General features: G+C 42.9%; 1 protein-coding gene across 1 annotated transcript; it reads left to right on the top strand.

Annotated features, from left to right (window-relative positions):
- Positions 1–1349: 1349 nt before the first annotated feature.
- On the top strand, positions 1350–26442 carry LOC145528980 (uncharacterized). Its single transcript, XM_081548311.1, has 3 exons — positions 1350–5911; positions 24906–25113; positions 26293–26442. The coding sequence occupies exon 1, from the start codon at positions 4899–4901 to the stop codon at positions 5727–5729; it is 831 nt and encodes a 276-aa protein (XP_081404437.1). The 5' UTR covers positions 1350–4898; the 3' UTR covers positions 5730–5911; positions 24906–25113; positions 26293–26442.
- Positions 26443–27620: the final 1178 nt, after the last annotated feature.

Here is a 27620-nt window from a genome sequence, read left to right as displayed (position 1 = left end):
GCCATTTTTACTTGGGAGCACCAGGGCATGGGAGATGTCAAAAATGTTTGAAAGGAGGTGGACTGAGTAATTTCTTCGTTGGGTAAAGGAGGAAGAGACTAAAAGCTTCAGGAGGATCTTTCTGGCCCTGCTGTGTGCTCTGCGACCCCTCCTAACTATAACACTATTTCGTTACACAGCAGGCACTCAACATTGGATTAAGTAATTAGTCAATTCAATTAACACACACTCCATGATATAAAGCCCTGAACAAAGTAGGATTCCAATAACATAATGCCATATATTAACACATATATATGGAATCTAGAAAAATGGTATAGATTACCTTATTTGCAAAGCCAAAGTAGAGACACAGACATAGAGAACAAATGTATGGATATCACAGGGGAAAGGAGGGGTGGGAGCAATCAGGAGATTGGGACTGACATATATACATTATTGATAGTTTGTATAAAATAGATAACTAATGAGAACGTATAGTATAGCACAGGGAACTCTACTTGATACCCTGTGGTGAGTTAAATGCAAAGGAAGTCAAAAAAAGAGGGCATATACGTATATGTACAGCTAATTAACTTTGCTGTACAGTAGAAACTAACACATCCTTGTAAAGCAACTATAACCCAATAAAAATTAATAGAAATAATGTTGCTACTAATGTTGCTATTACTATAGCAGTGGTTTTCAGTTTGTGGTGGGGGTGTGAATGAATCTATTTGTTCACTAATCTTTGTCTATATATTGAATAAATAATTTCTGCATAATCTCGCAACTTTTGAAAAAAAGTCTGAGATGCTATGGTGATGAATAAAATAAAAACTTATTTAAAATTACTAGTGACTTCACCTTTTTCCATTATATATTTTCTTAATCAGTGAACACTAAACATATACTTATTATCACGAGTATAAACTATCTGTACAGTTTCTGACATTATAAAACCACAACCCTTTAGGTTTGAGATTACCAATATTTTGACTCTAAGAACTTCTTTTAAATATCTCCCATGCTAATATCATACCCCTTCCTGTGCCTGTGACCTTTCCCCTTAACTATCCAAAACCTGGTCCGTGTGGGGGTATAAATGTCTGGACCCATCCAACTCAGGACAACTCTAAAAGGTCATCCCTGCTTCAGAGCTCTTTAGGGAGTTGGCTGAGACTTTTCCCTGGGAGAAGGGCGGAAAGAGGATTTGTTTTCCAGCTTCAGCCCTGCCACTTACTAGATGTATGACTCTGGGCAAGGTACTTCCACATCTGTAAAATGGAATATTGGTAGCAAAGAGTTAAGCACCTTATAAAAAAATGTATGTGAATGTGAAAGTCCCATCTTTGTCTTGCTTATTTTTTTTTTTTTGCCAAACTCTGGTTGTCCTTCGAGGGTGTCCTTTCTTGGATCTTATGAAGCCAGAGCAAAGGACTCAAGCTGGATGTGAAGTAAATATTAATAATTTTGGTGGGTTTTTTTGTATCTGCAGGAGAGAAATCATCACTCTTTGAGGATGCAATAATTTTTCCAGGCTACTCTAGGACTATTAGGCAGGTAACTTTATTTTTGAAATGGATAGGAAGCACAGAATAATTATTCTGTGACAAGTCTTCCTGCCTCAAAATCATACCACTCTGGTTTGAATGAAAATACCAAAGTTTTTGCATTTGGGGGGTTTTAGTATCCTGTTATAATGCAAAGAGTAATAATGTTAAGATACTGATGATCCAAATTCAAGCCTAATTCTGTCTCAAGATACGGGACTTTGAGAAAGTTTCTGGGACACCTTTGTGTTTTGGATTCCTCATCTGTAAAACTGTGTTGCTGAGAGGATAACATGGAAAACGGTTTCCCTTGTGACTCAGATGGTAAAGCATCTGTCTGCCAACACAGGAGACACTGGTTCAATCCTTGGGTCAGGAAGGTTCCCTGGAGGAGATGGCAACCCACTCCCAATATTCTTGCCTGGAAAATTCCATGGACAGAGGAGCCTGGAGGGCTACAGTCCATGGGGTCCCAAAAGAATGGGACACGAACTGACAACTAAACAACAACAAAGCATGCAGAAACAATTTGTTTAAGAGAGCTATTATTTCTCTCCTAGCATGTGCTTGCTATTAGTAACAGCATGAGTTATTATTCATTGTGGGCAGCTTCTGGACTTTCTATCTGGAAGCCTAGCTCGAAGCAAAAGCAACAGTGAGTTTAGGAAGAGTTTCTAAAAGCTCACCCTTTCTGAAGTTCATTCCCTTAGTGTGAAAGCAGTAATCTTGAAAACCAGGCTGGCACCACCCCTTTCAGTCATAAAGCTTAGTTCTAGTTCTTCTTGCTTTTCTCTGTAATATTTGGGACACTGCTATTTCATGGTCATTTTCTTTTGGTTGTTGTTTTCTCTTCACAATGTCAGCACAAGCGAGAAAATATACTGACGCAAGTACAAAATCTTCCTTGTCGCCCCTTACGCCACGGCTCACCTAAGTTTACCCTACATGGCGGTCGCAGCCTCAGACGTCCTCAAAAACAAAAACTCTCAGGAGGGCCTAGACCGTGGGTCAACGGTATTCACCAGGTAAAAGCTGAAGAGATTCCGGCTCAGGTACAACAGCTAACCCAGACAGCCAAAAGGACCACACACTTCTACACAGATATAAATCTCGCCAGATAAGACAAAGAGGAGCGAGAGAAGTCCACTTTCTCGCGAGAAGAGGAGGCGTCGACAGTTCAGTTCACTTCAGTCGCTCAGTCCTGTACGACTCTTTGCGACCCCATGGACTGCAGCACGCCAAGCTTCCCTATCCATCACCAACTCCCGGAGTTGTCCATCAAACTCACGTCCATCAAGTCGGTGATGCCATCCAACCATCTCATCCTCTGTTGTCCCCTTCTCTTCCTGCCCTCAGTCTTTCCCAGCATCAGGGTCTTTTCCAATGAGTCAGCTCTTCACATCAGGTGACCAAAGTATTGGAGTTTCAGCTTCAGCATCAGTCCTTCCAATGAATATTCAGGACTGATTTCCTTTAGGATGGACTGGTTGGATCTCCTTGCAGTCCAAGGGACTCTCAAGAGTCTTCTCCAACACCACAGTTCAAAAGCATCAATTCTTCAGCGCTCAGCTTTCTTTATAGTCCAACTCTCACATCTATACATGACTACAGGAAAAACCATAGCTTTGACTAGATGGACCTTTGTTGGCAAAGTAATGTTTCTGCTTTTTAATATGCTGTCTAGGTTGATCACAGTTTTTCTTACAAGGAGCAAGAGTCTTTTAATTTCATGGCTGCAGTCACCATCTGCAGTAATTTTAGAGCCCCCCAAAATAAAGTATGTCACTGTTTCCATTGTTTTCCCATCTATTTGCCATGAAGTGATGAGACCGGAAGCAATAATCTTAGTTTTCTGAATGTTGAGTTTTAAGCCAACTTTTTCCCTCTCCTCTTTCACTTTCATCAAGAGGCTCTTTAGTTCTTTTTCACTTTCTGCCATAAATGTGGTGTCATCTGCATATCTGAGGTTATTTATATTTTTCCAGGTGATCTTGATTCTAGCTTATGCTTCATCCAGCCCAGCATTTCACATGATGTACTCTTCATAGAAGTTAAATAAGCAAGGTGACAATATACAACCTTGACGTACTCCTTTCTCAATTTGGAACCAGTCTGTTCTTCCATGTACAGTTCTAACTGTTGCTTCTTGACCTACATACAGATTTCTCAGGAGGCAGGTAAGGCAGTCTGGTATTCCCATCTCTTGAAGAATTTTCCACAGTTTGTGGTGATCTACACAGTCAAAGGCTTTGCCATAATCAATAAATCAGAAGTAGATATTTTTCTGGTATTCTCTTGCTTTTTCCATGATCCTATGTATGTTGGCAATTGGATCTCTGGTTCCTCTGCTTTTTCTAAATCCAGCTTGAACATCTGGAAGTTCACGGTTCATGTCCTGTTGAAGCCTGGCTTGGAGAATTTTGAGAATTACTTTGCTAGCGTGTGAGATGAGTGCAATTGTGCAATAGTTTGAACATTCTCTGGCATTGCCTTTCTTTGGGATTGGCATGAAAACCGATCCTTTCCACTCCTGTGGCCACTGCTGAGTTTTCCAAATTTGCTGGCATATTGCGTGCAGCACTTTCACAGCATCATCTTTCAGGATTTGAAATAGCTCAACTGGAATTCCATAGCTTTGTTCATAGTGAGGCTTCCTAAGGCCCACTTGACCTCGCTTTCCAGGATGTCTGGCTCTAGATGAGTGATCACACCATCGTGGTTATCCAGGTCATGAAGCTCTTTTTTGTATAGTTCTTCTGTGTATTCTTGCCACCTCTTCTTAATATCTTCTGCTTCTGTTAGGTCCATACCATTTCTGTCCTTTATCGAGCCCATCTTTGCATGAAATGTTCCCTTGGTATCTCTAATTTTCTTGAAGAGATCTCGTCTTTTCTATTCTATTAGTTTCCTCTATTTCTTTGCATTGATCACTGAGGAAGGCTTTCTTATCTCTCCTTGCTATTCTTTGGAACTCTGCATTCAGATGGGTATATCTTTCCTTTTCTCCTCTGCCTTTCACTTCTCTTCTTTTCTCAGCTATTTGTAAGGCCTCCTCAGAGAACCATTTTGCCTTTTTGCATTTCTTTTTCTTGGGGATGGTCTTGATCACTGCCTCTTGTACAATGTTACGAACCTCCATCCATAGTTCTTCAGGTACTCTGTCTATCAGATCTAATCCCTTGAATCCATTTGTCACTTCCACTGTATAATCGTAAGGGATTTGATTTAGGTCATAACCTGAATGGTATAGTGGTTTCCCCCACTTTCTTCAATTTAAGTCTGAATTTGACAATAAGAAGTACATGACGTGAACGACAGTCAAGGGAACCTAGGAAAACGGCTCCTTTGGCGACCCAGACCCAGCCAATGGGCGGGGCCAGAATTAAGCCCACCCCCTTCCAGCTTCTTTCCCCGCCTCCTAACCCTGAGGTGTTGGGCCTGGGGTTCGGGCTGCTGGGTTCTCTTGGTTCCTCCCAGCTGGTGCAGGGTCTAGTTGAAAGCCTAGGGAACCCGCTTTGGCAGGATTTGAAGGGGGTACGGGGAGGGGCCTGCGTCTTGCGGCCCGGCCCCCTTCTCCGGTTCGCGGGCGGGCGGATCCGCCGGCCTCCAGCTTCAGTGGGCGCTGGGTCCGCGTCCCCGAGGCAACTCATCAGCCGCTGCATGAGCTTCTGCCCGCAGGTGTCGGCGCCGAGGCACCGGAGCACAGCCTGGTTCGGCCCCCTGATGGGCGTCGGGGCGAACCGGCGGGCCGGCCGCCATGCCCTTTTTCGTTCTGGTGGTCCTGCTGGTGGTGATCGCGGTCCTCGCCTTCAGTTACTGGAGCATCTCCTCCCGCCACGTCTTGCTTCAGGAGGAGGTGGCAGAACTGCAGGGCCAGGTCCTGCGCACCGAGGTGGCCCGGGGGCGCCTGGAAAAGCGCATTCGGACCTCCTGCTCTTGGTGGACTCGCACAAGAAACAGATTGACCAGAAAGAGGCCGGTTATGGCCGCCTCAGCAGCCGGCTGCAGACCAGGGAGGGCCTGGGGAAAAGATGTGAAGATGACAGGGTAAGGACGAACCCTCTTCCATCAACCCCCATAGTTTCTTTCAGCTCCGTGGTGGGGGTGTTCCCCTGGCCGTGGCTGCCTATGCCTTCCAGAATTGCAGCCTTGGAGGCTCCCTTTACTGCTAGCAACCCTATTTCTGTCAGACTTTAATTGGTTTACCACTGCCACATTTTCCGGTCCCTGCTAGACGAAACTTTAAGTGTTTGGTTCTGACCAGTGACCTCTACGTGGATGCCGTCTTTTCTCCAAGTTCAGCTGCTGATCATCTCGCCTATGTGGCCGGTCGCCTCACCTTTACAGACACACAGATTCTAGAGACTGCCAAATTTGGTGTGAGTATTTTTGCCTTATCCTTTATTCTGTGCACACTGATCATTATTAATTTCTTTATTTAAAGAATGTGGCCTCCTCTAACCCTTATACTTAAGGCGATCACCATATATTTTTTAAGCAGTCTCAGTTCAGTTCAGTCGCTCAGTCGAGTCCAACTCTTTGCAACCCCATGAATTGCAGCACGCCAGGCCTCTCTGTCCATCACCAACTCCAGGAGTCCACCCAAACCCATGTCCATCGAGTCGGTTATGCCATCCAACCATCTCATCCTCTGTCGTCCCCTTCTCCTTCTGCCCCCAATCCTACCCAGCATTAGGGTCTTTTCCAATGAGTCAACCCTTCGCATGAGGTGGCCAAAGTATTGGAGTTTCAGCTTCAACATCAGACCTTCCAATGAACACCCAGGATTGATCTCTTTTAGGATGGATTGATTGGATCTCCTTGCAGTCCAAGGGACTCTCAAGAGTCTTCTCCAACACCACAGTTCAAAAGCATCAATTCTTTGGCGCTCAGCTTTCTTTACCGTCCAACTCTCACATCCATACATGACCACTGGAAAAACCATAGCCTTGACTAGACGTACTTTTGTTGGCAAAGTAATGTCTCTGCTTTTAAATATGCTATCTAGGTTGGCCATAACCTTCCTTCCAAGGAGTAAGCGTCTTTTAATTTCATGGCTGCAATCACCATCAGCAGTGATTTTGGAGCCCCCAAAAATAAAGTCTGACACTGTTTCCACTGTTTCCCCATCTATTTCCCATGAAGTGATGGGACCAGATGCCATGATCTTAGTTTTCTGAACGTTGAGCTTTAAGCCAACTTTTTCACTCTCCTCCTTCACCTTCATCAAGAGGCTCTTTAGTTCTTCTTCACTTTCTGCCATAAGGGTGGTGTCATCCGCATATCTGAGGTTATTGATATTTCTCCCGGCAATCTTGATTCCAGCTTGTGTTTCTTCCAGCCCAGCGTTTCTCATGATGCATATAAGTTAAATAAGCAGGGTAACAATATACAGCCTTGATGTACTCCTTTTCCTATTTCTAACTTCTCTTAAATCTCTGTAGGGCTATGTATTAAGCAGTTAAAGAATCAGAATTACTGCCTTTTTTTGTGATCAAAATATTTTTATAGGTGGGCTGTGGAGCCATATATGAGCCACACTTGTAACTTGGATATAGGTAATTCAAAATTATGTACTCAGTTTGAATTGTTAGTGAAATTAGCCCAAAAGAATCTAAAAATACATTCTAAGCAACAGAATCATTATCCTAATTGATCTCAAATGGAAATAAAAATGCAATTTTGTATGCTTAACTTTTAGGGTTAGTGTTGGGAAGCCATACTAGGTTTAAATTGTGAAAGTTTAAGGCTAGACTGTAACTAGACCCATGCTGAGTAGTCTTTGTTCTCACCAGTATATTGGAAACTATATTATTAACTTATGACCTATGCAATATTTGTTGATATACCAGACCTGTGAAAATTTCTGGACCCTCTTTTGGTAATCTTCACCTTGTTTTTGTGTGTGTGTGTTTCCATTGTAAGTTTTTATTTTGTATGTCAATTATTTACAGTTAATCATTATAAATTAAAATCTCCTGAGCTCCCAGCTTTCTTATTGTCACCAACCTCTACCTTGTCTCTTATTTCATGAAGATTGAGGCCCTCAGGTAAGTACTTTTCAATAGCCCACACCTTCACCATAACATAGCTTCTGAGAGGAGTAACAGATCAGCAAACTTAGCTACATATTGAAAAATTCTCTTGGGCGGAATAAGCAGAAATCCATGAAATTTTGTAGTATTAAAAGGAGATCTTCAGACTTGGATGGTTAGGCATTACTATTCAAATTCTCTACAATCTAAAAAGAAAGATAAGTCTTTTCTAGTAATTTATACTTTGGATTCCATTTTTTCCATCTATTGGACTGTGATTATCAGTTTCTTTCAGTAGGTTTTCACTTTTACCTTCAGCCATATGTAGGTGTTCGCTGTTCTAAAATTTTTTGTATTCTTCTATATACTCCATTCTCCCAATCAACCAATGTCTTTGTTTTTACTTTCACTGCTAAACTCTAGTTATTGGTGGTCTATAAATGTTTTGTGTATTTCTTTTTTCATCCCCATCCTAATTTTTTTCATTCTTTATACCATCCTTCTTTCCTCCTCTTTTCTGAAGCTCTTTTCTTGAAGGTCCCAAATGGCAGTCTTCCTGGTCAAATCAGAAAGCATTTTTATTCTTATTTTGTTCAATTTCTCAATTGAGTGTCTCAAACATTTTGGAAACTATCTCTTTTCTTGCATCTTTATCATTGAATTCTCTGGATTTTCTTCCTACCTTCTTCAGTATCCTTATTCTTTTCTGGATATCACCCCCCCACACACCCTGCAACTGTCTAATAATAATAAACTGTATTCTTGGATCTTTGTTTTCCCCTTACAGCAGTATTTCTCAAAGTGGTGTTAAACAGAATACTGTCCTAGAAATTGTTCATAGGTGGTCAGGACAAAAAGGGAAAACCTTCTTTTTGGAGGAAAATGTTGAACAGTGTAAGTAGTATATCCTCCTCTTGGAATTTATAATCCTGCTGGCATATAAAGGCTCTGAGAGATGTGTTAGTAAAGAAGCCTATTTAATTTTGTTTAACTTATTCTGTATCAGTTAATTTGATCACAGATTACTGTTTTCATGGCCTGCTTGTTACCATGATACAGAAGAATGTAGCAAAGCACACTAGTCTGGGAAACATTACCCTAGGTATCTAGATGATCCATAGATGAAAATTGTCTTTTAGAGGTGTTTCCTTTATTCCTGCTGCTCCCTCAAAAGCTGAGAAGAGAGATTTATCATGTGTAAATGATCTAAAATCCTTCTGGATGGTGGTAATGTTGGAGAAAGAAGTAAATTTGACACTTAAAAGTCTTTCCTTTTAAACTAGATTTGTTTTAATGTTTAATCATGTTAATGAAGTCTCTTTAAAGTAAAGGCTCTCTCTGCCTTTCAGGGTTTTTACATATAGCACACACTGGTGCTGACCCCTTCAGTAGTCATTTGTACCCCCTTTGGTTTTGTAGATATCCTTCCTGATGACTCAGGGCTATGTCCTGATTGGTCTAAACTGATAACGGTAATTTCATTATTCCCAGTGATTAGTTTAGGAAGGGGCTGGCTAGTGAGTTGTGAGGGGAAGCTTCCTTGCTCCTTTAAAGAGCTGTACTTGCACCTCTGTGATATTCTTCCCCCAAATCAAGACTCTCCAGTCTAATCATAAGAAAGCATCAGACAAACTCACACTCAGGGCCATTCTACAAAGTACCTGAGAAGTACTCTTCAAAGAGTCACACTTGAAGAGGCGATCTCTTCTGCCAGATGTTGTTGCTTCACCACATGATACCTGAAATCAGGGTAACCAGAGTGCCAGAAAAGTTAGCTAAGGAACGGCTGAGGCACTGAAGATGAAGATGGCAGAGTGGAGTGTTACAATAGCTTATTGGCACAAATAAAGAAAAATTCTTGGGCGCTTCCCTGGTGGCTCAGTGATAAACAATCCGCCTGCTAATGCAGGAGACATGGGTTCAATCCATGACCTGGGAACATCCCACATGCTTTGGAGCAACTAAGCCCATGCAACCACAACTACTGAGCCTGTCTTCTAGAGCCCGGGAGTTGCAGCTACTGAGACCGGTGCATCCTAGAGCCTGTGCTCCGCAGTAGGAGAAGCCGCCACAGTGAGAAGCCCAAGCGCTGCAACGAGAAAGTAGCCCTGCTTGCTGCAACTAGAGAAAAGCCAGAGCAGCACTGAAGACCCAGCACAGCCAAAAATAAACAGACAAAATTTTAAAAAAAATTCCTATTGTGCAAGCCAGTCATTTTGAGAGCTCTTTAGTTAGAGCCTAACTAAGGTATCCTGACTATTAAGTTTCTCATTGTCACAGTGGTGTCTTAGATGTAGGTTAGATCTTCTATATTCCCAGGGCAGTGTGGGCAGTGGCCTCAAATCTGCATGTGGCTTGAGGGTTCCTCAAGGGACTTTATCTTAAGATCAATAGTGGTGTTTGGATGCCTGACTCGATACTTGCTTCACAGTCGTTTGGAGATCAGGATCGTTAGGTGGCATCACCTCCCTATATACCCTTCCCCACTCCATGGAGGTTCCAAGCAAAAACTCCCTTTGCCCTGATGAGATAGCTGCCTTAGGTATGATGTGTGTGTAGGGAGTTTTGGCAAGGCGGCCCTTGTTCAAGTTACCTTTAAAAAAAAAAAAGTTATTTTAGAACATTTAAGATCTATGGGATTATTGCAAAGATAGTACAGACAGTTTCCTCATACCCCACACCTAGTTTTTCCCGTTATTAACATTTCACTTTAACATGGCATATTTGTCATAATTAATCAACCCCTATTGATGCACTCAAAAAACTAAGATCATGGCATTGGGTCCCATCACTTCACGGCAAATAGATAGGGAAACAATGGAAACAGCGACAGACTTTATTTTCTTGGGCTCCAAAATCACTGTAGATGGTGATTGCAGCCATGAAATTAAAAGACACTTACTCAATGGAAGAAAAGCTGTGACCAACCTAGACAGCATATTAAAAAGCAGAGGCATCACTTTGCCAACAAAGGTCCGTCTAGTCAAGGCTATGGTTTTTCCAGTGGTCATGTATGGATGTGAGAGTTGGACTATAAAGAAAGCTGAGCACCGAAGAATTGATGCTTTTGAACTGTGGTGTTGTAGAAGACTCTTGAGAGTCCGTTGGACTGCAAGGAGATCCAACCAGTCCATCCTAAAGGAGATCAGTCCTGGGTATTCATTAGAGGGTCTTATGTTGAAGCTGTAACTCCAATACTTTGGCCACCTGATGTGAAGAGCTGACTCATTGGAAAAGACCCTGATGCTGGGAAAGATTGAGGGCAGGAAGAGAAGGGGATGACAGAGGATGAGATGGTTGGATGGTATCACCGACACAATGGACATGAGTTTGGGTGAGCTCCAGGAGTTGGTGATGGACAGGGTGGCCTGGCGTGCTGTGTTTCATGGGGTTGCAAAGAGTCGGACACGACTGAGTGACTGAACTAAAAGAAACACACACATACTCTTAACAAATGAATTTTTTAAAAAATTGATAATCATACCACCATCACCTCGCGAATTACTGCCTAGATAGTTAACGGATTCTGAAAATCATAGCCTTGGGGGACTTCCCTGGTGGCCCAGTGGTTAAGACCTGCGCTCCCAAAACAGAGAGCACAGGTTCAACCTCTGGTCAGGGAACTAAGATCCCACATGCCATGCAGGGTGGCCAAACAAAACAAAGAGAAAATCATAGCATTGGGAAGCTCTAAAGCAGTGTCTGTCCTGGCATATCTGGGACTTGACATGAAGAGGCTGAGCCCCAGTGAATCGAAGTACTTGGCTGTTTAGCTCATCATGTCTTCTGTTGATGCAGGCAGTGTGTCTGGTCATTATCACTCGGCCAGTCCTTTCCCAAGCAGTGGACATGCACGGAGCCTTCCACTCCTCCAACTAGTGAGTGGTGACCTTGAAGTAGGCTTGTAGGTCATGCCATTGGTGGAGCTATGCAGTGGAATGGTAGCCAAACATTAAAGCAACTTCCTGGTTTATCCTTAGGACTCATCCGTGAAACCACATGACTCCACACTCACTGTTAGTAGCATCGTACATGTAAATTGCCTCTGGGTCCCCTGTGTCCTGTTTTGTGGTTTACAGGAATTTGGTGTGACCGAGCACTGCAGAATCTCTGAACTAAATAAGCAAATGTGCGTGCTGTAGTTTTTCAGGCCAAGCAAACTATGAAACACACGGGCTTGCCTTTCTCGCCCGTAGCACTGTCATACCTTGGAGTTCTGCCACTGGGTTGGATTGCTTTATTTGGCTTAGTAACTACAAGCAGATTTGCTTTGAAGAACAAGGCTCTCACATCTTCTGTAACTCTCTAAGAATGGACATTCACAGTCAGGTTTGGCAGAAAGAGTTTTCCCAAATTTTCAGAATGATAAAGTTAATGTTTGGCCATGTGAAACATAAATACAGAAACCTTCCCTTCCAAGATAAGATTCTTTCTATGATGTTGGAACAGGAAGCCTGAGTTAGAGACTATTTGATATTTAATTCAAGACACGCATAAACTCTGGTGTCACTTTCCCCCCCCAATAATTTGAAACTAAACATTTAATGTGAATGTAACTTAACAATTTGTTTCCTTTTTTAATTTTTATTGTGGAAAATATATATATATATATATATCACAAGACTTAACATCTTAACAAGTTTTAAGTGTACAGTTCAGTGACATTGTACATACACATTGTACAACCATCCCCACCAACCACCTTGAGATCTTTTTCTTCATCCCTGTCTGAAAATCCGTCCCCATTAAGCACTAATTCCCCATCCACCTGTTCCCCCAGCTCTATCTTACCAACCAGAGTTCTTGGCCTTCCTCAGTCAATAGAAATTGACTATGGGGAAAAGTGGAAACAATAACAAATTTTATTTTCTTGGACTGAAAAATCACTGCCAACGGTGACTGCAGTCATGAAATCAAAAGACACTTGCTTCTTAGAAGAAAAGCTATGATAAATCTATATAGCATATTAAAAAGTAGAGCTATCACTTTGCTGACAAAGGTCTGTCTAGTCAAAGCTATGGTTTTTCCAAAAGTCATGGGTGGAGGTGAGAGTTGGACCATAAAGAAGGCCGAGCACCAGAGAACTAATACTTTTGAACTGTGGTGTTGGAGAAGACTCTTGAGAGTTCCTTGGACAACAAGGAGATCAAACTAGTCAATCCTGAAGGAAATCAGTCCTAAATATTCATTGGAAGGACTGATCCTGAAGCTGAAGCTCCAATACCTTGGCCACCTGATGCAAAGAGGCGACTCTTTGTAAAAGACCCTGATACTGGGAAAGATTGAAGGTGGGAGGAGAAGGGGACGACAGAGGATGAGATGGTTGGATGGCATCACTGACTCAATGGACATGAGTTTGAGCAAACCATGGGAGATGCTGAAGGACAGGGAAGCCTGGCATGCTGCAGTCTATGAGGTCACAAAGAGTCGGACACGACTTAGCAATTGAACAAGAGGCCAGACAAGAAGTTGACTAGAGGCCAAGCAAGGCTTTATTGGGGCCCCTGCTGCAGCAGGGAGAAGTGAGAACAAACAACAGAATCCCCTGATTGCTTGCTCCCTGAGGGGTGGGTGAGCTGGTTCTTTATATGGAATGAGGGTAGGGGAGTGTCCAGGGGTCCAGCAGGAGGGGTGGCTTAGGTATTTTGCCCACCCCTTGGGTGGTGTTGAGTGCAGGGGGCATGTACAGTACCCTATTTTAGCTCCCAACATCCTGTTTTTGTTAGAAGCTCTTCAGAAGTAGCAGGTGGGTTTGTTTTTTTTTTTTGTCTCTTTGTATCTTTTTGGGTCCAGCATTTGCCCCAACTGCACGTGTATAAAGTTATTTTCAGTCTCATATGATTTTTTTTTGTATTTTGTTACTCTAGGAGAGGTGTGTCCAGGGGCAAGCAGTGCGGCACTGCAGCCAAGAGTCCCAGGTCCCAAGCCTGTCTCACCTTGGCAACCACTCTTCTGTTTTCTGTCTGTGAGCCTGGCTCTTCTCATATCCCATAGAAGTAGAACCACGTGGCGTTTGTCCTTTTGTGACTGACATTTCACTTATTTCACTAGGGCTTCCCTGGTGGCTCAGCTGGTAAAGAATCTGCCTGCAATGCGGGAGACCTGGGTTCGATCCCTGGGTTGGGAAGATCCCCTGGAGAAGGGAAAGGCTACCCACTCCAGTATTCTGGCCTGGAGAATTCCATGGACTGTATAGTCCATGGGGTCACAAAGAGTCGGACACGACTGAACGACTTTCACCTGCTCTCCTGCTATTTCACTTAGCATAATGTCCTCAAAATTCACCCATGTTGTCTCACGTGACAGGGTTGCCTTCCTTTTAAAGGCTAAATAATATTCCATCATATGTATACACCACACTTTGTTTACCTTCCATTTAAATTTTCTGTATTTATTTCTTATCATTAAAAAAATTTGAAACAGTTACCAAGTGACAGAAAAATTGCAAGGGCAGTTTGAGAGTAAGATGCCCTGATCCTCATCATCTTCTCATACTTTCTTATATTTTTCTATAAACAAAAATACTCTCCCACCTCATCAAACAACCACCAACACCAGGAAGCTCACACAGATTCATAGCTGCCATGGAAGCCTCAGACTCCATCCAGGGTTTGCCAGTCATTGCAATGGTGTCTTTTATCACAAAAGGATCCAACTCAGAATCACTCTTGCGTGAAGTGATACCTTTTGGTCTCCTGCAGGCTGGAAGAACAGCCCCTCAGTCTCTCCTTGACTTTCATGACCTTGACATTTTGAAGATCACAGACTTTGTAGAATGCCTTTCTAAGGTTTCCTCTTGGTCAGATTCAGGTGATGCATCTCTGGCAGGAATGTCACAGCAGTGACACTTCTTCTTCTTACACCCTGCCTAGAGGTTCAGCGTTTTCATTTGTTCCTATACTCACGATGAGCACTTTGATCCCATGATTTAAGGTGGTGTCTACCAGCGTTCTCCATTATAAAGTTAGTCTTCACCTCTTTGTAATTAGTAGGTATTCTATGGGGAGATACTTGGAACCTTAGGGACACATCCCATGCCTCATCAACTTTATTTTTTATATCCATGTGGACTTACGGTTTCCCGTGTTAGTGAGTTATACTCCATTCCCATCATTATTTATTTTAAAGCTCACTTTATTCCCAGTTTGACTAGTGAGAGCACCTTTGATCTGTGCCCTTCCTACATGGACTCATCATTCATTGAGCACATCCTCACTTTCTGGCATGACAAGATGTTATAGGCTCATCTTTCGTCCTTGTCACAGTTCTAGAATCAGCCATTTTTCCAAGGAGACTTAATTCATTTAAAAAATTTTCTGACATGTACACATTGCTATATTTATTTGTATTTATTTTTTCAATTTATTTTTGGCTGCATGTGGTCTTTCTCTAGTTGCAGAGAGTGGGGGCTACTCTCTAGTTGCATTGCATGGGCTTCTCATTGCAGTGGCTTCTCTTGTTGCAGAGCACAGGCTCTAGGCACATGGGCTTCAGTAATTGCTACTTGCTGGCTCTAGGGTGTGCGGGCTTCAGGAATTGTAGTGCCTGCGCGGGCTTCAGGAATTGTAGTGCCTGGGCTTAGTTGCTCCATAGCTTGTGGAATCTTCCCGGATAGGACGCAATCCTGTGTCCCCAGGATTGACAAGCAGATTGTTATCTACTGAGCCATAAGGCAAGTCCCACATTTTAATGGAAAATGGTATTTAGAATCCAAGATCTGGACAGTAGATGTGCTCATTCCTATTGAGATGTTATTGCTACCAGGCAAAGCTAAGGAATATACATTACCCTGTGTACACATATATACGCAGATACACTCCTTACTCTCTGATACCACATTCCAGGCTACCATTCCTCAGCCCTCTGAAGAATCCCCCCCTTACCCTCGTCAGCTGGTGACACCACAGGCCAGGCCACCCTCCCTGCATAAGTCCTCCTTGTCACTAGGGCTCTGACCCCCACTTTGGGACTTCATGACTTCCTGCCCTCCATCCCCACCATGAACTCCTACCTCTCTGCCCCACCTAGTGACTTTAGCACTGAATTGTTTAGGAGGAAAAAGTAAAAGGGACCACAACTGACTTTGGTTCAAAGTATTGATACATGTTATTGTTAACAGTCATTTGCATATTGGGTGTACTTGCATCTGACCTATTAATTAGACAATACTAATGACTGCCAGCATTTCCCCAATCCTTTGTCTCTGCTATTGTGATGAAAAAATTTTTATGAAATACTTTTTCAGCTAGGATGCCTTCTTCCTTACAGCAACATCTATTTTGCAAATTTGCAGTTGTATTTAGGCAACTCTCTTGGCAAACACTGAGCAAGTCCTTCCTCAAGAATTAATGAGTGAAGACAAGGTCTGTGGACCTATTTATTCCATGCTTACATTATCAAGTTATAGGACTCTGGTGAAGTGATCCAGGGGACAGCTACAGAAATCAGAAATAGAGTTTTATAATACTGTGATAGGGCTTCTCTGGTGGCTCAGACGGTAAAGCGCCTGCTTTACCCTGCAATGCGGGAGACCCGGGTTTGATCCCTGGGTTGGGAAGATCCCCTGGAGAAAGGAAATGGCAACCCACTCCAGTACTCTTGCCTGGAAAATTCTATGGACAGAGGAGCCTGGTAGGCTACAGTCCATGGGGTCCCAAAGAGTTGGACATGACTGAGCAACTTCACTTTCTTTTTTTTCTTTCAATACTGAGAGCTATGTTGTGAATAACGAGATCTTCCTTACTAGATGGTGAACATCAGGAAATGGGCTGTGTCTTCTACTATTTTTGTACCCCTCGAGGTCAGGTCCTAAATAAGATCTGTATACATATGTATGTGATGCTCCCTGTGCTTGTTGGCTGACAGAGCTGTGACAACATTGTCATGGTAGTAGAGTTGCAAAATCTGATGGACGCCTATTGGACTTTATCCTCCCTTTTTTTCTATTTGGCTGTGCTGGGACTTTGTTATGGCAAGCAGGCCTCTTTAGTTTCAGCAAAAGGCTTCTCTAATTGGGGTGCATGGGCTCTAGAGCACAGGCTCAGTAATTACAACGTTTGGGCTTAGTTGCCCTGCAGCTTGTGGGATCTTAGTTCCCTGACCAGGGATCAAACTATCGTCCCCTGCATTGGAAGGCAGATTCTTTACGACTGGACCGCCAGGGAAAGTTTTATCCTCCTTGAACTTCATGACCACAAATCGCTCCTTGAAGTACTTGCTTGTTTGGCTGCTGAGCCACGTGGTTTATCTCCTGCCTTCCTGGTTGCCTCGTCTTGCTTGCCCTTGTACATCCTCTTTGCTCTGGCCATCCCCACCTCCCCGACGGTGAGCGTTTATTGGGTGCCTTCAATGTGCCAGGCCTTGTTGTTGGCACTGGAGATACAGCAAGAAATAAAACAGACCAAAAGGCCTATCCTGGCAGAACTGAAGGGAAACAGAAAGCCTTCTCCCTTGTGTGTGTACGATCCCTCATCCCCACTTCACAGGAGTAACCTCCGCTGAGCACGAGCTGGTCCAGCAGGGAACACGAAGTGTTAAGGCAGCCTCTGTCCTGCAAGGTTCTTTTCTGGAGGGAGACTTACTAGATGCTTATCTCTCTGACCTGGCATCCTCTCTCATCTGCCTGCTTCCAACTTTGCCCGCCCTGCAGTCCATCTTGGAGAAGGAAATGGCAACCCACTCCAGTATTCTTGCCTAGAGAATTCCGTGGACAGAGGAGCCTGAAGGGCTGCTGTCCATGAGGTTGCACGGAGTTGGACATGACTGAAGCGACTTAGCATGCATGCATGCATTGGAGAGGGAAATGGCAACCTACTCCGGTATTCTTGCCTGGAGAATCCCAGGGATGGAGGGGCCTGGTGAGCTGCCGTCTATGGGGTCGCACAGAGTTAGACACGACTGAAGCAACTTAGCAGCAGCAGCAGCAGTCCATCTGCTACCTGCAGTCAGAGCCATCTTCATAAAAGGCAAGTCTTACCAAGTTACTCTGTTGCTGAAAACCTTTGTGAGTTGCCATTGCTCTGGGGATAAATCCAAATTCCTTCATGACCTGGCCTCTGCTTACCCTTCCAGTCCCTGCTCCCAGCATCTCCCTTGCATCATACACTCCAACAGCACCAGAAGCTAGTTCCCTCCATGTGCTTCCCTGCCTTTGCTCGAGCTGTGCCCTGGCCTAGAACACCCTTCCTCTCCACCCTTCTGCTAGTTGGACCCCGACTCTTCCTATAGGCTCAGCCATTTTCCCTCCTCCACCTGCAGTCCTTATGGCTCAGGAGTGCTCAGCATGTGTGGTGATAGTTACCTATTTATTTTGGTAACAAAAATGGTAATGATGTGTTTAATGTCTGCCTCCAAGGGTGGTAAACCCTCTGTGCATGTGGGCTGTGGCTGTCTCATTCCCACTGTATCTGTAAGCATGCTGGACTGGGCGAAGAGTCATAAACACACACGATGCTTGCACAGTGAGCCCAGCCAGGAATTGTTCAAAGAACCTCACAAGTGTCAGCTAATTTCATCCTCACCACAACTCAATGAGGAACAAACTGTTATTAGTCCCTGTTTACAGATGAGAAAATAGGCACAGAGGGTTAATGATCTCTCAAGTGTAGAGGCAGGCTTAGCATCCAGATAGTCATCCCCAGAACTGTGCTCTGGACCACAATGTCTGTTGCATGGACCCTGGGCTCCAGGCAGGCGCTCAGTGAGTGATAGCTGATGATATTCACACTCCCAGGCATACATGCCTTTCACATAGGAGTAAAGATCTCTTTTACTCATTTCTGTGTACTCAGCATACCCCACATGGTTGGGACTAAATCAGTATTTCCTGAATGAATGAAAAAAATAAATGACCCAAATCCTCAGAAGTATAAGGAATAACTTATTTTATCATAATGACCTGACTCTACCTTCCAAACATACGTTTAAATTTAAATTTCATTTTTCATTAGGTAATACTTAATGTGTTGTGCTACTCAAGGTTGCAGAGTCCTTTTTCCACCAGGACTGCCTCATGGCACAACTCCAGAGGGTGCCATTCACAAAAAATAGTGTGGCAGCCACTACTCCTGCTCAGGCCCCCATCCACCCAATTTCCCTCTCTGCAGCTACCGCCGATACCAAAATTCTCCATCCTTCCAGAGCTGGTCACCCTCCATTTGAACTGATCGATTGCGTGGGTATTATTCAACAAGGAATTCTTTGTCTTGTCTTGTTCATTTTACACCTTTGGGAGATTGTTTCATTTGAAGTGTACAGAGTAGGCTCATTTCTTTGATTATTAAGATAATATAATAGATATGTATAATATATATTATATATAATATATAATAATATATATTATATTATTGTATATATTATATATAATATATAATAATATATATTATATTATTGTATATATTATATATTATTATATAATGTATATATATTATATTATTATATATTATATATATTATGTAATATATATTATATATTATATACTATATATTATAATATATATTATATGGTATATATATTATTATATATACTATATATACTATATATATTATTATATATAAATATCTTTATTTTATATAATATATATAATATTTATATATAATTATATATTTATATATATATTTATATTTTATATATAATATATAATATATATATAATATATATTATATATAATATATAGTATATATAGTATATATAATATTATATATACCATATAATATATATTATATAATATATATTTATATATAATATATAGTATATATAGTATATATAATATTATATATACCATATAATATATATTATATAATATATATTATATATAATATATAATGTATATAATATATTATATATAATATATATTGTATATATAATATATATTATTAATACATATAATATATAAATATATAATATATATTATAATATATATTTTATTATACATAATATATAATATTATATATTATTATGATATGATTATAATATATAATCATATAATATATAATCATATATAATATACAATCATATATATCATAATATATAATATATATAATCATATATAATATACAATCATATATATCATAATATATAATATATATAATCATATATAATATACAATCATATATATCATAATATATAATATATATAATCATATATAATATATATCATAATATATATAATATATATAATATTTATATTATATATAATCATAATATATATAATCATATATAACATATAATATTATATTATATTTATAATATGTAAAGATATTATATTTATAATATGTAAAGATATATATTTATATATAATGTATATGAATGTGTATATATATGTGTATATATATGATATATATGATATATTATATGTATCATATATTATATATATTATATATATCGTATATATCATATACTATGTATTATATATAATATAAATATATTAATAAAACATAAATATAAAATAAATGAGTATTATAAATATATATATTTATATTATATATAATATATATTTTTATTATATATTATATTACATTGTATATATTATTTTATATATATTATATATTATATTACATACAATATATATAATATAATATATATTATTATATGATATATATTATATTATATATGTTATTATATATTATATATATAAATATATATAGATAAAACATATAAATATATAATATATATTTATATATTATATATAATAAATATAAGTTATATAATATATAATAAATATAATATAAACATAAAAATATAAATAAATATTATAAATGAGTATTATAAATATTTATATTGATAATATATAATATATAATGAAATAAATTAATTAATGACTGACTGGAAGGGGCACGGAGGGCAGGATCCTGAGATGCTGGTAACACTCTGTGTCTTGACCAGGATGCTGGTTCCACGGGTCTGGTCATCTTATGAGAGTTCATTAAGCTGTACACGTGGGTGCATTTTTCTGTGTGTGTTATGCTTCAATAAAAAGTTGAATTATAAAGGCTCTACAAGACGGAATAGACTGCTTTCTTCCTTTTTCTCAGCAAACCCAGGGCTCTAGCCAGCCAGTGTGGTGGTCCCACCCAGGCCCCTTGCTCTGGCCCTTGAAAAGTTCTGCCAGGCTTTCCAGGTGGTGCTAGTGGTAAAGAGCCCACCTGCCAATGCAGGAGACATAAGAAACGCGGGTTCGATCCCAAGGTTGGGAAGATCCCCTGGAGGAGGGCATGGCAACCCACTCAGTATTCTTGCCTAGAGAATCCCATGACCAGAGGAGCCTGGCGGGCTACAGTCGATGGGATCCCAAAGAGTCAGACATGACTTGGCACGCATGTCAGGCCAACAGTGGCCCTCTGCCGCTGCTGGGCCAAAGCGAGCCAGACAAATAGACATTGCCCACCCTGGCCACTGTTCCAGGCACCAGGTAAAACACCTGAGTTTCGGGGTTAAAGCTTGGGAGTGGCCAGATGCTGCAGCCAAGTGCATCTGTCACCAGGGATCTCTCTGTCCTGCCTTGGGAACCACGTGGTGCCCGACACGGAGCCTCACTCATGACTTGCGCAGGAAGGAGCTGCCCTCCCCATGTTTCCACTCCTACCCCTGTCCTCTGCCAGGTCAAGAAATTCAGGCAAGGCTTTGTTGGTGTTGACATGACTGAAAGACTAAGCACGTTACCAACACCCAGAGGTAAGCATTGTTAATATTGTCATGAGTGCTCTCCCAGCATTTTTTAAAAAAAATAATTATGTTTATTTATTTTTGACTGTGCTGGGTCTTCGTTGCTGCTTGAGCTTTTCCTCTAGTTCTGGAGAGCGGGCGGGGGCTAGTTGCAGTGTTCTAGGCTTCTCTAGTTGCAGTGTTCTAGGCTTCTCATTGCAATAGCTTCTCTTGTTGTGGCACACTGGCTCTAGGGTGCAAGGGCTGCAGTAGTTGCAGTTCCCGGGCTCTAGAGTACAGGCTCAATAGTTGTGATACAGGGGCTTAGTTGCTCCTTTGGCACATACGATCTTCCTGGACCAGGGTTGAAACCCGTGTCTCTTGCATTGGCAGGCGGATTCTTTACCTTGGAGCCGCCAGGGAAGCCCTCTCCCAGCCTTTTAAAATACAACCTATGGAATAAATGGCCCCCCTGACTCTGCTTCCATGGTAGTGCTCCAGGAGCCCACGTTTCTCCGGGCCTCCTGGCTCAGGCTCACATCCCTCTCCCTAAACTCCTAGGACATCATAACTGTTCTGCTGGTCCCACTTACTCCCTCCTCCTCTCCCCCCCACCCCCCATTCCCATCTGCTTCTCTCCCACTGGAGTGACTTTTACTACATCTGATCATGTGATTTCCTCATTTAAAGTTCTTGAGTGCCTTCTCGTGACTCATACTTTACCCAGTATCAGGCCAGTAGTGACCACACCCTGGCTCAGTGCTTCCCCACCCTAACACTCCAGTCATACCTAACACTCTCCCCATAGAGAAGCCCCCAGAAACATTCTTCTATTATCATTTGTGGATTCTAGGGGCAGGAGGGTCCTTCAGAGCCCCCACATAAGCCCGAGGTCAGCTCCTTGACTTGTCCCTCCCACACTGCCCTCTCAGGGGCTCCTCGGGTCTCGATGCCTCCATGCTGTTTACATGCTGCTCCCTTTGCCTAGGATGTGCTTTTTCCTCCTCCAGCTGATGAGCTCCTATTCATCCTTCAGAACCCAGCTCCAGTTCTGAAGGATGGATTTCTCCCTTCTCTGAGTCACTCCTCTATCTAGGCAGTTGGCACTCACTGCTCTGTATTGCAAACATCTGATTTCAGTGGCGTCTCACCTGCCAATGTAGGATCTCAAGGTTCTGAAAGGCTGGCTGGTATCCTGTCCGTCCCTATAGTCGTCACCTGACCTGTGTCGGGCAAGGTGGGATGACTTAGCAAAATGGTTTTGGAGTGAATGAAGAATAGGCTTGTAACCAAAGACTTTCAAGCCTGCAGAGTTTTTCTGAGAAAGAGAAGGTCTCTCCACTGCTGACACTGAGAGCTTCCTCATCCCTTTGGTCTGTGGGTCCTGCCTCTATGGCAGAGAGGGCACCATTGTTTTTTTCTTGCTGGTTTGGCTGGTTTCTGGTCCAGGTTCCAGGAAATATAATAGAGTGGAGACAGGGGCAACGTTATCTTCACGCTGATTTAATAGTTTCCAGTCTGGCAAGGTTTGAAGGATACCAACAAGTCCCCTGCTCAACACTGTGCTCCCCACCTTGATGCTGGTGCCTGAAATTTCAGCCCCGGGCATCCTCTTTTCTCTCCCCAGCTCTTTTTAAAAATGCATTATCCTGTATTTTGTGATTCCACTTCCATGAGGTTCCAAGAAGAGGCAAATTCATAGACAGAAAGTAGAACTGAGGTTACCAGGAGCCGGGGAGGGTGGCGCAGTTGGAAAGTTATTGTTTAAGCACAGAGTTTCTGTCTGGGATGATGAAACAGTTTTGGAAATGAGTGGTGATGACAGTTGCACAATTTTCTGAATGTAATTAATGCTATGGAATTGTACACTTTAAAATGGTTAAAATGGTGAATTTTATGATATATATTTATACACATATTGCCACAATTTTTTTTTAAAAGAAGCTTTCATCTGATAAATAAGAAAAAATGCATATTCAGAGTCCATATTGAGTCTGGGGACCTATGAGCTTTCCTTTGTGTCTCTAGGACAGGCTGTCTCCAGTTTGGGGAATGTAAGTTCAGCATGTACACGGGTAGCCTGCCCTTGCTGGAGGAGTCCTCGGAGCAGCTGAAGGACATGGTGACCTTCCTCCTGGGAGGCAGCTTCTCCCTGGGAGGGGCCTGGGAGGGGCCTGGGAGGAGGCGGGGCTCCCCGCAAACAAGATAGGGACTGGTCCATGGGAGCAAACTGACTTGAAAATGTGGATTATCTTATATTTTCCTGGGTAGGGAGAACACTGTCACAGGAGGAAGGAGACCTAAGCTCTTGCCCCTTCCTAGCTATGCAACCCAGGACAAGCAGTGAGCCTCTCTGAGCTTGTTTCCTCATCTGGAAAATGGGACCACCAGCCTCTCCCCTGCCCACCGCTGGGTCTGTTATGAGCACCCAGCCTGCCATTGAGCATGGGGGTCCAGCCCTTCTGGACAGATCACTGTGCTGTGTAAACCAAGCCTGCTGGGAATTTGTCCGGCTCCTTTGACTTCGGGCATCGCAGTGAGATTTCTGAAAAAGCTTTCTGGCGTTAGGGAGATGTGCCTGGCTGTGTAAATGCCCAGGGATTTGTGGTGGAGCCTTGGGCAGGCTGCTCACTGCTGGGTGACGTCTCTGTCAGGGAAGCCGGTCACGTTGTTGGCCAGAGGCAGCCGCGGGTGGTCACAAGCACAGCGTGGCCGTGTCTCCGGGACGTGCCTGCCATGGGGCCACCTCCCTGCTGTGTCTCTGAGGTTTCATTCCAGCCACTGCCTGTCACGGTGGGGAGAGAACCAGATCCCTCACTCCGCTGACCCCTTCCGGACACTCGTGTGAAGTCTGGGAATTCACTCTGCTGAACGGATGGGCGGCCAGGGTCAACAGCCGGCCCCAGGTTTCTTTCTTCCTTTTTTGACATTTTTGCCACGCCTCATGGCATGTGGGATCTTATTTCCCCGACCAGGGATCAAACCCACACTCCCTGCGTTGGAGGTGCAGGGTCTTAACCACTGGAGCAACTGAGAGGCACCCAGGTTTCTTTTTGGAGGTCTCAGATTGGAGATTTCATCTCGGGTCCAAGACATTTATTAAAACTCGCCTGGAGAATTCCCTGACTAGGATCCCACAAGCTGGGTACCATGGCCAACAAACAAACAAAAACAAAACCTATTGAGATTAAAAATAAATAAATAAAAATAAAACTTGCCAAGTTTGGGCTCCTGCTGGAAGGGCCTGAGCTGCCTTTTAGTGAGGAACAAGTCTGGCCACAGTGTGCGCTGCTTTTCATGTGTGAAAACTGTGTCTGAGCGGTTTTCTTGAAGGTTGGGAAGGATGGGGGCAGAACTGCAGCTGCTGGCTGGGCCTGGGAACATACCACTGTTTGTAGCAGGTAGGAGCTGAAAAGGGGCTCGAGGTTCATTGTGGGCGGCCTTTCATCTTATTTTATTATTAATTAATTTATTTAATAAATAAATTTAAATTTTATTTTAATTAGAGGATAATTGCTTTACAATATTGAGATTTTTTTGCCATACATCAATATGAACCAGCTGTAGGGGTACGTGTGTCCCCCCCATCCTGAACCCACCCCACCTCCCTCCCTACCCTATCCCTCTAGGTTGTCACAGAGCATCGGCTTTGGGTGCCCTGCTTCATACATCAATCTCACACTGGCCTTTCATTTTAGATGCAGAAACGGAGGCTCAAGAGAGAAAGGAACATGCTCAAATCCCAAAGCCAGGCTGGAACCCAGGACTCCTGGCTGCCATCTGCAAAATGCCCAGAGTGGAGGTGTGATGATCACCAAGATGCTTTGCAGAGAGGTGTCCATCGCTACCCGCAGGAAGTGCTTGGCAGAGCATGGCTTAGCCACACCTCAGTTCAGTGCTTACCAGGTAGCTCTCTGTTTAACACTGACTCCTCTGCTGGGAGAAATGGCCAGGCTGTCATGTGGAGTCAGTTGATGGCCTTGAGGGGATGCAGTGAGCACCCCCACACACACTAGGAGGTTCCTTGGCCTCAGGGAGCGCTGCCTGTCTCCTGTGAGCCTCCCTGGCATGTGCCCTCCCAAGCGCTGTTAGTCAGACCCGAACCTAACAAGCACGCCAAGGTTTCATCCTGCCGCTGACAGGGTGCCAACAGCAAGCCCTTCAGGTGGCTGCCAGGACTGTCCCGGTGGTTTAGCCTCCTGGCCATGTACTAAATCTTTCATAAGCCCGGCTACAGGGACCAGAAACCGTTCAGGGAGAAAAAAAAACAACCTTATCAGTGAAAGTCACACAAGTCACCCTGGGCAGCTTCTACTGAGGCAAGAGGAGTGAGCAGGGGTCTGTGGACGCAGTGGGGCAGAGGAGACCCTGGGTCCCCTTTGGAGGTTCCCACTCCCTACGGACTCTCTGCCTCTGATTCTCCACAGGTCTTCATGGGCCCCTTGGGGTCTATGAATTCAGAGGATCCATGAAATTGGGTGGGAAAATAATTTGCTTTTTACTTTTCATAGCCTCAAACTAAAATTGAGCTTTCCCTTTCATTATGAATGCAGTGAAAACGCTGCACCAGGTCAGCAGACCCGGTGATTTTGTGGCTGTCCAGAGAAATGAGGCATTTTCATGTCACACTGCAGTTCCTTCCTGATATCTCAGAAATATCCTATATGCTGATCACTACTTCAAAATTCCAGAGGTCTGCCATCTTGTTCCTTGAGTTGCTAATGAAGACTCATATGAATTGCCGTATCACAGTTTTTTCATAATTTGATAACTGCATTTGCAACATAATTGATTTCTTTTCTAATCCTATGAATTTCCTTTTATGCAGTTAGAAATATGACTTCCATAGCTGCATTAGACTACCAAAGGGGTCCAGGGCACATACAATGTTAAGATTCTGTTTTAGACGGATAATTACCAGCAAACTTCCTCATCTCTACATCACATAAAAGTAGAAACTGTGTTCTCATTGATAGCTTCTTGGACTTCTTCCTTCATTCTGCTGCCTTGAACTCAGTGCTCAGGGCTTTGATCTGTGCTAATTCATTTTTTTTTTAACATTTATTTCGCCTGATTTCTTGGCAGACGTGTGTCTTGTGCCATCATCTCTGGCTTTTGCTGCCCTCTTGTGGTCACAATGATGCCCGCTTCCAAGGACAAGCTGGGAAGGCTGGTACAGGCCACTTGCTCCATTCAGGGGTGAGCAAGGACAACCCATTCACAGTGGCAACCCAGGTCAGTGTCCACTCTCGTTCATGATTCAGACAGCTGCACTTGGACTTCAGCTTGAGAAGACAGGAACTTGCTGTATTCCTTAATTCTCCTGATTTGTCCTCATCTTTCCCAGCGGTCCCAGGAGTTAAGATCCTGGACAAGACCCAGATTCTGGCAGTGGCACTAGGGGTGGGCTTACAGATGCCCTTCAGGTTTGAAGGCGATGCCATTGGTTGTAGAGACAGCCTCATCTATTAGTCCCTGTGAATGTCAAATGAAGCTGGGGTAGGGGAAGCAGGTGGTAGAGAATGTCAGCTATTTGTCTTGAGATTTGAAATCATAGTAACCACTAATCTAGGCTATTGTTTGGTGGCATATTTCAGCAGGGGATGGCTCCCTTCCAAATGTTAACTTGAACTGAAGACATTGATCCCCAGTGTATTAACTCACTCTGACAGCAAGTGAACAGATCCAAGTGTGGAATCTTCCCAGGCCTCTTGGAGGCTCTCAGAGGCCTGATGAGAGCTTGGGATTTGGGCCTCGGGTGAGAGTCAGAGTTCAGCATAATTGAACTCGCTCAGCTGCATAACAAACAAAATCAGACAAAGCCCACATTCTGTAAAAATGCAGTTGGCACTTGCCAACTTGCTCACAGAAAGATGGTCTCAGGACCACCCAAAGCAAAGGGTCTGTTTTATCATTAGTGGATGGATGGTGCCAAACACACCCATCTTTGCTGTCCTTTATGAGCACTGATGGCCAGCCATTTGTAGGGACACTGTTGGTGGTCAAGCAACAGAATTTCTGTCTGGGTCATGTGACAGTCTGTAGCAAGATAAATGCAAGATTGCTGGCTTGTTAGCAGTCTGTATGATAGCAATGCTGAGCAAAAAGTGCCCCCAACTCTGCCCCAGAAATCACACTAGGCATTTAAGATTCCATGCTCTGAAACTGGGGCTTCCCTGGTGACTCGATGGTAAAGAATCTGCCTGCACTGCGGGACACACGGGATCGATCCCTGGGTTAGGAAGATCCCCTGGAGAAGGGAATGGCAACCCACTCCAGTGTTCTTGCCTGGAGAATCCCATGGACAGAGGAGTCTGGCGGGCTACAGTCGCAACTATTCTTCTCAAAATGGGTTAGAAGTCAGCAAGCATCCTGGGCTGTTAAAGACCTGACTTCTGGCCTCCTCCTCATCC

Source organism: Giraffa tippelskirchi, chromosome 12 (genome assembly GCF_054371585.1).
Source record: "Giraffa tippelskirchi isolate mGirTip1 chromosome 12, T2T-mGirTip1v1.2.pri, whole genome shotgun sequence".
Classification (NCBI taxonomy): Eukaryota; Metazoa; Chordata; class Mammalia; order Artiodactyla; family Giraffidae; genus Giraffa; species Giraffa tippelskirchi.
Note: the sequence above shows the minus strand (reverse complement) of the source record. Positions and strands in the feature narration are given on the sequence as shown.

Excerpts from the sequence above, each read along its gene's own strand:
- LOC145528980 (XM_081548311.1), top strand. The coding sequence starts at position 4,899 with ATGGGCGGGGCCAGAATTAAGCCCACCCCCTTCCAGCTTCTTTCCCCG.